The sequence below is a fragment of the Citrus clementina genome, unplaced genomic scaffold, assembly GCF_000493195.1.
Source record: "Citrus clementina cultivar Clemenules unplaced genomic scaffold, Citrus_clementina_v1.0 scaffold_3, whole genome shotgun sequence".
Classification (NCBI taxonomy): domain Eukaryota; kingdom Viridiplantae; phylum Streptophyta; class Magnoliopsida; order Sapindales; family Rutaceae; genus Citrus; species Citrus x clementina.
In genome coordinates, this window is record NW_006262339.1 from 35,446,395 (window position 1) to 35,459,257 (window position 12,863).

The 12,863-nt window shown below is 33.6% G+C and overlaps 1 protein-coding gene across 1 annotated transcript; it reads right to left on the reverse strand.

Moving 5' to 3' along the window:
• Window positions 1–9,930: 9,930 nt before the first annotated feature.
• Window positions 9,931–12,477, reverse strand: LOC18046938 (disease resistance RPP13-like protein 4). The gene has a single exon (XM_006442667.1). It carries the CDS (start codon window positions 12,475–12,477, stop codon window positions 9,931–9,933), a length of 2,547 nt encoding a protein of 848 aa, XP_006442730.1.
• Between the last annotated feature and the right edge of the window lie 386 nt (window positions 12,478–12,863).

The following is a 12,863-nucleotide window of genomic DNA, read 5'->3' on the forward strand; positions in this document are numbered from 1 at the left end:
CTAAGCACTCACAAGTTTTTGTTTCACTTACCTTGAATAATATCTCAAGTAAATGAAATATATTTTTAAAAACCCTAAACTATACATGTCGTCATTTTCGTGAAAAGAATGTATCAAAGCACAATGAGGATGCCATTGGTGATGCAAATGAGAGGAGAGATTCACACCAAACGCCTCTATTTTGATAATAAGTGTTAAAAATGAGAATTTTCCATCTCTTGTGCATCAATCATTAGCATTCGTCATCACTAGTCGTTCATGTTCGAATTCTTTAGTAGCCTCATTAATCTGATGTAGGAAGGTAAATTAATTTATTTTAGGTAATTTGGGATTATAGAATATTTATTGTTTTAGGAATTTTTATTTTAGTTTAAGTCAATTATGGTATGTGTCATAGTCTTTTATTTCTATAATAATTGTGATTTAGTTTTTCTTTTTAGGTTAACTTAGAAAAGTGAATTTCCTCTATTATAACTTTGCCATTGTTTTAAAAAAGTTCAGATTCAATTATTCAATAAAACTCCCCTTTTATAATTCCATCTAGGATTATCTATCAAAGATTCAAAACTTCTCTTGTAGAGTCGTTTGGATTAGAACGTCATCTAATCTCGCTTTATGCATTATTAAAAATCTCATTAACCTCATTCAGAATCATGCTTCGATTAGAGCGTAACCTAATCGCGTTGGCTCGGTCCAATACTAAAACGATATCTAGTATTTTTATCTAATCAATCCCACTTCCGCTATGCCTCGCCCCATCAATTGGTATCAGAACAATTCTGTGCGAATCGTACAGCTTTCCTGGATACCCCATACCCCTCCATACCAAATCCACCGTTGAAAAAAAAAAAATCAAAAATCCCCAAATTTTAAACCCTAACCGCCGCACCCCCACCACAGCCGCCGCCACTACAACCACACAACACCACTGTTTAGCCAGCCAACACAGCTGCCAACCTCGCCAGCCTCCGGCGACCAAACCCAAACCCAGCCCGTTCTCAACGCCGCCTACAACCACCGCGAAAATACCCAAATCCGCGCGACCTCAACCATCCACCACCGTGAAATCACCGCCTATTTCCGTCAATCGTTGCTGCTGTTGTAATCCCCAACCACCGCCGAACAAAACCCGATCAACCACCATCCTTAAACACCCCCACAACTGCCGCACGAAAGCACTTAAACCTGCGGCTTCATCACTCGATCCGCCACCGTAAGCCACCCCACCATCGAGCACCACCACCAAAAGAATCTCCATCCTCTGCCGAACAAAACCCGGCCATCAACATCACAAATCGCCCATATTAACCATCAGGCAAACAACCCTCAAACCCGCAAGCTTTACCTCTTCGATCTACACCCACCACCGCGGATCTGGCCAATCCACAACCACCATCGAGTTCCTCATCACCAAATCTTTCAGATCCGATACCCTCTGGTCCCAATCACGGGCACCGACCGTTGGCCATACCAAACCCGAGAGTTGAGCCTTAATTACGATTTTGCCATTGTGTGGAAACTTGGCAATAAATGGCAAACTACCGTTATTGCCCTATCATGTGCCGTTATTATCTGCATACACTTATTCGGATAAATTTCTTGAATGATTGGACAAGATTCATCACTGGTTTCTATTTCGGCGTACTCCCAAAGAAAAGCAAGTATCATTTGTTGTTAGTAGATTAAGCATAAGTGCTTCAGAATGGTGGGATGAGTTGCAAACTTCTCGAATTGACAAAGGCAAATGCAAAGTTTGATCATGGAACCGTATGAAGCGTATTTTGCAATCCGAGTTTATCCCTCTTGATTATTGTTTGGTACAGCAAAGTACGAGATCCATTTCTTCTCGTGCTTATGAGTTTGAACGATTTTATGGATGCAATTATTACTATGAGTCTGAAGAGAATACAGTTACAAGATTTATTAAAGGGCTTGATTTGCATATTCAAGAAAAGATGCCTACATACACTATCTACAATTTACAGCATGCAATTTATTTAGCCAAGAAAATCGAATCGCAAATTGAGTCACAACATTAAAGAAAGTTTGATGATGTGAATAAACAAATTGACGAAATCTAGAATTTAATCAAGGAATTGCGTGTTTCTATGAAAGTGCCTAGAGATGTACCAAAAGTTCTCCTTTCGTTGAGGAAGAAGACTCGCGTGAGATACCGCAGGAAAATGTACAATTTATCATTGATTTGAAGTTTCAATCTGACAATTTGTGCGAGAATGTGCATGATGTTTCCTTGGAGGACAAGAGCGAGAATTTGCATGATGTTTCCTTGGAGGACAAGACGAGTGTTGAAGATGATGAAATTTTTTTTCTCTTTGGGATTTTTAAAGAAGAAGAACAATCTCATCTTGATTTAAGCAGCGAGCCTAATAGTATGATCGAGATCGTGCCGCAAAATCAAGTTGAAGAAGTTGAAATGATTGAAATGGTTTTACCTATTCACATTGAAGACAAGAAGATTGTGCTTGAAGAAGATTTGATTGAAAATGTGAAATTTATTGGAGAGCGCATTGAGCGGCAATTGAGGAAGGGCAAGAGTTATTTGATCGTTGTTCGTTCTTGGAAGTCGTCATCGGCTCAAAGAATGTACAAGCGAAGGAAGTTGATGAAGTTTGGATACTTCAAAGTTTCGAGGAAGATTGATGAGCAAGGCTACAAGTTTGAATTACAAGATGATTTGCTCCTACACTATAAGTTGCATCCTCCAGACTGTATTCAAACTCGAGGACGAGTTTCTTTTAAGAGGGGGAGAATGATGTAGGAAGGTAAATTAGGTTATTTTAGGTAATTTGGGATTATAGAATATTTATTGTTTTAAGAATTTCTATTTTAGTTTAAGTCAATTATGGTATGTGTCCTAGTCTTTTATTTCTATAATAATTGTGATTTAGTTTCCCTTTTTAGGTTAACTTAGAGAAGTTGGTTTCTTCTATTATAAATAGAGAAACCTTGTCATTGTTTTAAAAAAGTTCAGATTTAATTATTCAATAAAACTCCCCTTTTATAATTACATTTGGGATTATCTATCAAAATCTATCTTGTAGAGTCGTTTGGATTAGAGCGTCATCTAATCTCGCTTTATGCGTTATTAAAAATCTCATTGAGTCGTCTTGATTAGAACGATATCTAATCACGCTTCAATTAAAGGGTAACTTAATCGCGTTGGTTTAGTCCAATACTAGAACGATATCTAGTGTTTTTATCCAATCAATCCTACTTCCGCTATGCCTCGCCCCTTCACCATATAAATTAAATTATTTAATGTGAAATTAAAGAATGTAGGGTGGTCCCCTCCCCCTGCTATTTTTGGTTTATTATGTAATAATGCTTATGGGATTGTACACTCCCGTTTAGTGTTGCATTAGCTCTTCGTGAGCCCTTCTTTAATAATAAAAAAAAAATGTTGGGTGGGTGTATAATAAAAGAAGCGGGAGTTATGTAATAAAAAAAAATTACTTATTTGTAGATTTGACTTGAGGATAAAGGGGCATGTGAGTGATGTCAGGGTTGAGCTTAAAAAAGGCCCATACGAGTGGTCTTCATGGCTCAAATACCTTACGTAGCCCACTTATAAAATTGGGCCTTCAAAAGAGTTTTAAGTCAACAACTGTTGAACTTGTTCATTTTCATCCTACCTTGTGACATGTTTTGGTTTTTTTTTTTTTTGGTTAATCTCTCTGATTCTTTTTAGTTTTTTATTTATTTATTTTTAAATAGAATTTTATGCTAATTAGTATATTATGAATATTCCTATTCAAATATGTACATGGGTAAAGTGGAATGCTTAACACTCGGTAACAATGAAAATAGTAATATTAGTAATCATTTGACAAGTTTCAATTTATAATCTAATATGTAGCTTGGTGCTTAGGTTCGGATGTTCAGATGAATTTAAAATACATAGTTAAAAGATAAGAAAAATATGAACTAGAATGCACTATTCTTGTCTTTAGTGTATCGAAGTTTATATCTTCTTTTTCTTTTTTAATCTTTCAACTGCATCTTGATAATTTTAAAATATGAACGTCAGCAATTAAGCATGACTCATCATATGCTATATTAATTTAAATATACATTTTGCATTAAAAAATAAACAATAATAAATTCTAGTTTGTAATCAACCCTTCTAATAAAAGACTTGTTTAATATAGTAGTAAGGATCCTGCAACACCATCATTATGAATTTTAATTTGACTTTTAAGAATGGACAAAGATCCTCTTTTAATAATTTTTTCCCCTAATATTTTCAAGTGAAATAAGTGGTTAAGATTGAATTTTAAAATTTGATATTGACAATCAAGCCAAATTTTTTTTCACTTTATTTAGAAATAAATTTATAAATATTGAAGGACTAAGAGAGATTAAAAGAGATTGAAAAAAAAAGGAGAGAATTCTAATCCTTGAAGAACAAACCCAAATTCTCTATCCTATCAAATGAAATTCTAATGCAAAATAAAGAAAAATGATGGGTAAAAATCAGTGCTCTAAAAGTGAGCGGAGAATTGATTCTTCTTCCTTTACTTTATAAAGAGATGGTGCTAATAATAATAGGAAAAAAAACTAACACACCCCCAACGTTTAGACAAAAGGACAAAAACCCCCTAACGTTTCAAAAAAGACATTTACACTCTCATTCACTAACGGAAACAGTTACTTTTAACGGAAATAGTAATTTTAATATATAATTACCGTTATTCCTTTCTAGCACATAAAAAATAAATGTTAATTGTCCAATTTATTCATATATTGTTAATAAAATTATAAATATACCCTCATTACCCAATTCCTCTATCTAAATTTTTATCAAATTCTCTCTTCAAGCCAAATAAATTTAATCCATTACCCAAGAATATAAATAAATAAAATTAGTTATTAATGCCATAAGAATAACAATTAAAATTTAAAGTAGATAATTAACAATTAAAATGTCAATAATTTAAACTTGTATAATCAACAAAATAAAAAAAGGCTGGTTACAACAATAATTACAAAACATATTATTTTAATTGTATTAAATAACATATCCAATAGACATAAAAATTGATAATGAATTAAATTTATTTGGCTTGAAAAGAGGATTTGATAAAAATTTAAATAGAGGAATTGGGCAATGAGGGTATTGTTAGAGTGCAATTTATGCACTAGTTTTGCATTGTTTACTTCCCTTAATATCGATGTTTTGCATTTAATAATAGTGATTTACTTTTGTAGGTGCAATTCTATTGATTGGTGATAAAATTGAGCTACAAGATGATGTTTAGGGATGATTGTTCCCTTGGAGAAATTATGAGCGGCAGAAGAACTTTGTTGATAAGGCGTAGGCGCGTGCTGTCAATTGCGGACCTGCAGTTTTTAGTTTAACGTGTTTTATATTTTGGCTATTTTTGTAATTACGAATTTAATATTTTAGATATTAGTATTTTATTTTAAATAGAACTCTAAAAGAGAAGAGAGAGAGAGTATTTAAGGGAGGAATCTATTGTGAAAAAGGGGGATTTTTGGATTGGAGAAAAAGAAAGAAACCCTAGATCTTAATTTTTCTCTTCTCTCTATGAAGAACTAAACCTATTTTTCTAGTTGAAGGATAATGAAGCTTTGATTCATCACTACTGTGAGATCTTTCTTGTGCTTTAATTGTTTTATTGCTTTTTGGGTATTTGTTTATTCTCTGAATTATTTTTATGATTATGTTTGTTAATTAGGTAATTGGCCACTATTTAATTATCAACTTAATCTATTGTCAATTAAAGGATTCATCGTATAAAGAATTTAATGTTTGTGACAAATAACATAGCAGAGAGTTGTGTTGTGAGAATAAACAATCTAATTTAAATGAATCATCATATGTGTTGATTATGATTTGGGTCTCTCTGGTTTTTCAGGCTGTCAATTGATTAAATCCTATGATCGTATCTAGAGTTGTCTATTGATTAGGGAAATAACCAACGGTCGTACCTTGGTTATCCACTAGTTAAGGAGAGATTGGTTATTAGAGGGTCTCAGTAGCTATAACCGGTCTATTCATGAGTAATAATAATCTATATTTGAATCAATGATCAGTAGTCGAATCAAGCTGAGTTAATTCCTTCAACCAGAGCTTTCTCCAATTTGAATTACAACTTTAATTTGCATTCTTGTTATTTTTAATTTGATTTTTATTATTGTCAACAATTCCCCCATTTTACATTTTACGTTTCAAAAGGATTTAAATAATTACCGATCTCTGTGGACACGACCCTACTCAATCACTATACACAATTTATTTAGAGTAGGAATTTATTTTTGTTGTTATTTTAATTGTATTAAATAACATATCCAATAGACATAAAAATTGATAATAGATTAAATTTATTTGGCTTGAAAAGAGAATTTGATAAAAATTTAAATAGAGGAATTGGGCAATGAGGGTATATTTGTAATTTTATTAACAATATATGGACAAATTACATAATTAACAATTAATTTTTTATGTGTTAGAAGGGTATAATGGTAATTATATATTAAAATTATTATTTCTATTAAAAGTAACTGTTTCCGTTAGTGAATGAGAGTGTAAATATTTTTTTCGAAACATTAAGGGTTTTGTCTAAACGTTGAGGGTGTGTTTGTCATTTTCCCATAATAATATACTTAAACAAAGTTGTAGTAGGTGAAATACTAACTAGGCAACCCAAGATGGGGGGGGGGTGAATTGGAATTTTAAAAATTATCCTAGGCAAGCCACACAACAATTTAATCTAATGCCTTGATAAATTCGAAAACAATAAATTTAATAAAAGCACAATAATAAATGAGTAAGGGAAGAGAAAGCAAACTCAAGGATTTTTAAGTGGTTCAGCAATCCCCGCCTACGTCCACGCCTCCAAGCACACCGGGCTTGAGGATTTCACTATCCAAGCCTTTCCAAGCCTTCAAACGTTTACAATTGACTTCAAGGTGTCAATAAACCTTTACAACAAGAGATTATCTCTCCAATCTCTTCACTCCAAGTGTTTCTCACACTTGTACTCTCACAATTTGATGAGAAATAAAAAATACAACAATCAAACTCTCTTTAAGAGTGGATATACAAATTGAAGAACAAAGATGATTTAATGAATGATGATTCACGAAATTGAAGCTCAATATATGTTGTGTGCACTTGTTTTTGCTTGCTTAGATTTCCAAAAATGAATTGGTTTTGAGTTTATATAGTTTGAGCTCAAAAACTAGCCGTTATGCACATTTTGGTCGTAACCGGATTGCCGGTTATGGACATCCAGAATTTCGCTTAATGTTACCGTTACAGCCACAATTTTGAATTTTTGAACATCCGGATTGCCGCTTTGTCAAATCCGGATTTCCGCTTATGCTCAGTAGCTTACTGCCCAACAATCGAATTTCCGTTTGTCAGGATCCGGTTAGCCGCTTTCAATTCGGATAGATTCTGCCTAAAATCCGGACTTTCGTTTGTCAGAATCCGGATAGCCGCTTGCTACAGTAACTACTATAGTGAAATTTTCCTAAATTTACAGTGAAACTTTATAAAACTTTATAAAATTGTTAGAAGGGTATAATGGTAATTATATATTAAAATTTACAATTTGACCCCAAAATTTTATAAAATTTACAGTTTGACCCTAAAACTTTATAAAACTATAGTGTGACCCAAAACGTTATGAAATTTTTTAAAAAGGTCCAATTTCAGAATTTTAGAATAATGCTTTGTCAATCCCACAACTTTATGAAATTATGACTTCACCCAAACTATGTGAAATTATAGAATTACCCAAAATATTTAAATAGTTTCAAATAGGTCCAAATCTGAAATTTCAAGCAATATTTGTTTATTTCAAAGTTTTCAAAATTCTTTCAATTAAACCATAAACTTTGAAAAACAACCAATTTCATAAAATCATTTTTCCATTAAATATGAAACATTTATAATGTGAAAATAATGATTTATTTAAAAAGAATAAAAACAATTAATTTCATAAAATCATTTTTCCATTAAATATAAAATATTTATAATGTGAAAATAATGATTTAAAAGAATATTAAATAATTTGGGCTTAAAAGATTTATCATTCTTAATCTTGTTTGTTATCATCAAAATCAACATTATGAAAACATATATGTTAACGGTAGAGAATAAACATAGCATGCTAAAGCCTAATAATAACTAATAATGGGAAGGGATGCAGCCTGCCGTAGCATGAAATTGAAATCAGTCTAATCAGGCTAATCAATATCTTGTGTGGTAGTCTTTACACCTTCATTCCATCTTTTATTTGCTTACTTTTCCTATGAAGAAAAAAAAAAAAGGAAAAAAGGCAGATTTTTAGCTACCAATCAAATTCAACACCCCCGGTACCTTTCGAGAGAAGTGGACATCTTTAACAATTTGGTGGCTTTTTTTTTAATATTTGAATACACTTAAAGTAATCTGAATTATAAATAAAGTTCAATGTCTGAATTTAAATAATATATTTTTTAAAATTGTTAAAAATAAGTATTAAAATATTTTTAATTTAAAAAATCCGAAAACTATTATTTTTACATTTGTGCCCTTATAAATGTGAAACAAATAATCACACATATTAAAGAATACAAATAAAATAATATATTATGAACACAAAAAAATCAACTCAATTGATTACAATTCTTTAATATTCTTAATTAGTACATGTTAATTGATTTTATTGTAATTTACGATGTTTTTATATTGTTCATAAAAATATATGAAGATAATAATGCTAATTTGAAGAAAAAAAAAGATAAAATAATAATAGTCTATCATTACATCAACACAAGTTATTGAGATAGATAATAATGTTAATTATTAAATTTTATTCAAGTAAGGAAGAAAATCGATTAATTAAATTGGGATATTTCGGAGAATATCTTTTAATGATTATCATTAAGACTTTTTAGATCAAGCAAAAAGCTAAAAAAATTAATTTAATAACTTAATGATTTAATGACTGAAAATTTTTGTTAAGTTGAAAAAACAAACGGACTTAATGATTTAATTGATTGAATTTACGTTAATTAAGCCATTAAGTAAAAAAAAACAAACAGGCCCCTCTTTAGCTTTGCTTTGCGAGTGGTGTTGTTTACAGCACTCAAAATCTTGATAAAACCCCTCTTTTAAATTTACAATTGTAACCTCAATGGAAAATTATAAATGACATTAAAAGACAAAGACAGGAACTCATCTGTGCTCAATTCTTCATAATCTTCTATCACAAATACATGTACATTAATATTTGGCTAAGATTTAATTAGGTTTATATTCTTATCTAATAACTATCAATTATATTTCTAAAACATTAGCAAAAAGTTCAATTCAATACTGAATTTAAATCCTATTATTACGTGTGGCCTTTGCAGTACTTTATAAGTTTTGGTTGGTCTCTTCAAGAACTATTACATAGTTTATGATTTTATCTCTTGTTTGGTTGTTGATGTTTTTTTAATTTTGATAATACATGTAACTTGCAAGTAGTTTGAGGTTTTTTTTTTTTTTTTTTTCATTTGCACAATGATCTAAAAGAATAAAAAAATGAAAAAGGTCAAGAGGAAAGTTAGGTATCCCAATATTCATGTCCTAAAGTAAGTCTCAACTAATATAATGTTCATCCATTGAATGATAGTTAAATAAATTTAGAAGTTATGAATTATATTATTTAATAAATGAGTGACACATGATATTTGGATTTAAGTTGAGATTCAAATATTGGGATATCTAATATTATTGAAAACTTAATACAGTAACACTGGCCAAGTTTGAATATTCATCACACCCAAGTAACAGACAAATTGAATACATACCTCAAGAAGATCCAACAATAATACATGTCATGCTCTTATTTTATCATAAGTGGCTAGTATAATTAATGAAAGTAGCAGTGTACCATACTTTCTGATTTCTCAATCTTGATTCTTCTTCCATACAGCCGGCTTGTCAGAAGGATAAGGGAAATTTTTCAGATTGAAGCAACGACTAACCTCTGCATAACGTAGTATAGGCATATCCTTCAGCAAAACATTCCAATCAAGAATTAAGTTTGGCATGAACTTTAAACATAGACCCTCAAGGACCCATGTGGTGCCATTGCTATCCTGATCAGATTCAGAACTGCTTTCGAAGTTGCTGATGTCTCCATCCTCAAGACAGAGATATTGCAGGCTTGAGAGGTGCTTAAGATTAATCCATTTTGGCAGAATTTCGTGGCGGTATCGCCTGAGGTAAAGCTCCTGAAGGCTCGGAGGAGGCAAAAGCCTATCCAACATCTGTGATACATGTTTTTCTTTGCAATCCTCTGCATCAATAGCTAAAATTTTGAGTTTCTCGAGCTGTGATAAGACATTCCATTCATCTTCCGAGATTTCACTCTCATTATTTATGGACATTCGTAGAACTCTTAGCTGCTTCAGTCCCAGCAGGGCGTTAAGTCGACAGCCTTGTGTGTTAGACTGACTCGCCACCCGAAATCCAGACAGCTCCTGGAGATAAATTAGCTTCTCGAGTCCACGAGGTAGATACTGGAGAGGACAAGATCCGAGGTCCAAGATGATCAACTTCTTCAAACTAGTAATTGATGGATGTAGTTTGGTGCACCTCCTCAGAACAAGTATTTGGAGATTACGAAGCTTTTGAATTGAAGATGGGAGCTCAATATTGCCTGCAACTCCGCTTAAGTTGAGACATGCAAGGCGTTTAAGTGAAGAGATCTTATCCAATAGATCCTCAACATTAATTTGATCAAGCTTACAGTATGAGAAATCCAGCACCCTCAGTGACATGAGCGATTTCACATTCCAAAGGGAAACTGGAGTGCTTGATTGCAGTATCAATGCCCTGAGCCTTGAACTTTTTTTCAGGGATTTTGGATCCATGTCACTGTTGAAACCGAACCATCGCGAGTCTTGTGTCAATTTCTGCCTGCCTTCTTCATCAAAGCTGCAAAAAGCCTCATCTTTTGCAATCTGAATGGTCATATCCCTGACCAGATCGTGCATCTTGCAACTATAGACCCTGCCATCATAGCCTCTTCGATGCACAACTTCAACCAAGCATCTGCTTACTAGCTCTGAAAGATAATCAAAGCCTAATTCCGTAGCAGTCCGATTGTCCCTGCCCCGGATGAGTCCTTCTCCCACCCACCAATGTACCATCTGTTCACCACTTATCTCAAAGTCGTCGGGATAAACAGAGAAACACAAGAGGCACTGCTTTAGATGTGTGGGGAGTTCATCATAGCTCAGTCGTAGAGAAGCCACCACTGAATTGTTCTCTCTTTCGGTTGTCAAATATACATGAAAATCATCATTGATTTTATTCCACTCACTAAGGGAATGGACTTTTGGAGCAAGCAAGCCTCCTATTGTCTTGATTGCCAGCGGTAGTCCCCCGCATTTCTTCAAGATCTCTCTACCTTTTTTTTCAAACTCCTTATTGGGGCATTTTCCCTTGCCCGTTAAAAATGCATGCTTGCAGAGTAATGACCAACTCTCCTCTTCATTTAAAATTTTTGGGCGATGAATTCTTGACTCATCAACTCCCATACTGTTGACAACGGTTTCATTTCTAGATGTGATGATAACGAAGCATCTTTTTTCAGTCGGATATAAATTCTTCCACCAATCTAGATTCATTCTCCACACATCATCCATTACAATGAGACAGGTCTTGTCACTGAGCCTCTGTTGAATTTTGTGCAGCAAATGACTTTCTTCAATTCCCGATTCATCCTCTCCCAGCTGTTTCAACATGGCCCTCATGACTCGTTCCTCGCTGAAATTCTGAGAAACTGGCACCCATATCCTCTTCTCAAGGTATGCAACCATCTCTCTATCATTGAATATCTTTTGGGCAATGGTGGTTTTGCCTAAACCACCCATACCCACAATACCGATTTGCTGAAGCTTCTCATTACTGCTAAGGATCCATCCTTTAATCTTTTCCAAGTCCTTCTCCAAACCGATTATTTCAGATGGTTCCTGGTCCTCTGGGGAATATTTAAATATTTGGTATGATGAATTATTGGGCCCCTGCTGGATGATTGGCTGTTCTGCTCTTCCATACACCCCCAAGCTAGACTCCATTTTCTCAATCCGTGAATTGATATGCTTCAAATCCTTGCCTGTTTGGTATATGAAAAACAAGTCACGAAGTGAGAACCTGTGGCAAAACCCATCTTTCCGATATTCATCTCTAATTTGGCAATCCGTCATTATGTCATCAGCTTCATAAATTATTTTTCTCAGGTTAGGCAAGATCTTCTGCATGAACTCCCCCCGAGTTTTCTGCTTATCAGTGCAGGAGATGAAGGCAGTCATTAGCTCAAGCTTTGTCTTCATTGCCTCCAGCTGATCTTTAAAATCAAGTGCGTACTGAGCTTGAGTCAGCAAAGCAGAAAACACTTTCTCTATCAATGTCCCAATCATCGCCTCTGTCGCTTTCGACGCCGCCATAGCCTCGGGCAAATGTTCCCTGTTAATTTCATGTTCATTATCATCTCAGTAAAGTATACATCTTATGAGCTCGTATGGGCTTCTGCTACAACCATACAATCATGACACTACTAGGAGGGACAAGACAAAATATATAATGGATTCATCTCACTTCCATGGGACTTGACAGAACATCTATCAGAATAGTGAAGCCACCCAACAACATTGATCAGAGTAAAATTGTGTCATATGCGTGAATCGACAGAATGATACTAGTCAGAACATAATGATGTATCGAACAAAAAACTGAGAATTGAAGCTAAGGTCTAGCTCAAAACTGAGAAGTGAAGCTAAGGTCTAGCTCACTTACTGAGAAGTGAAGCTAAGGTCTAGCTCACTTTCTTAGG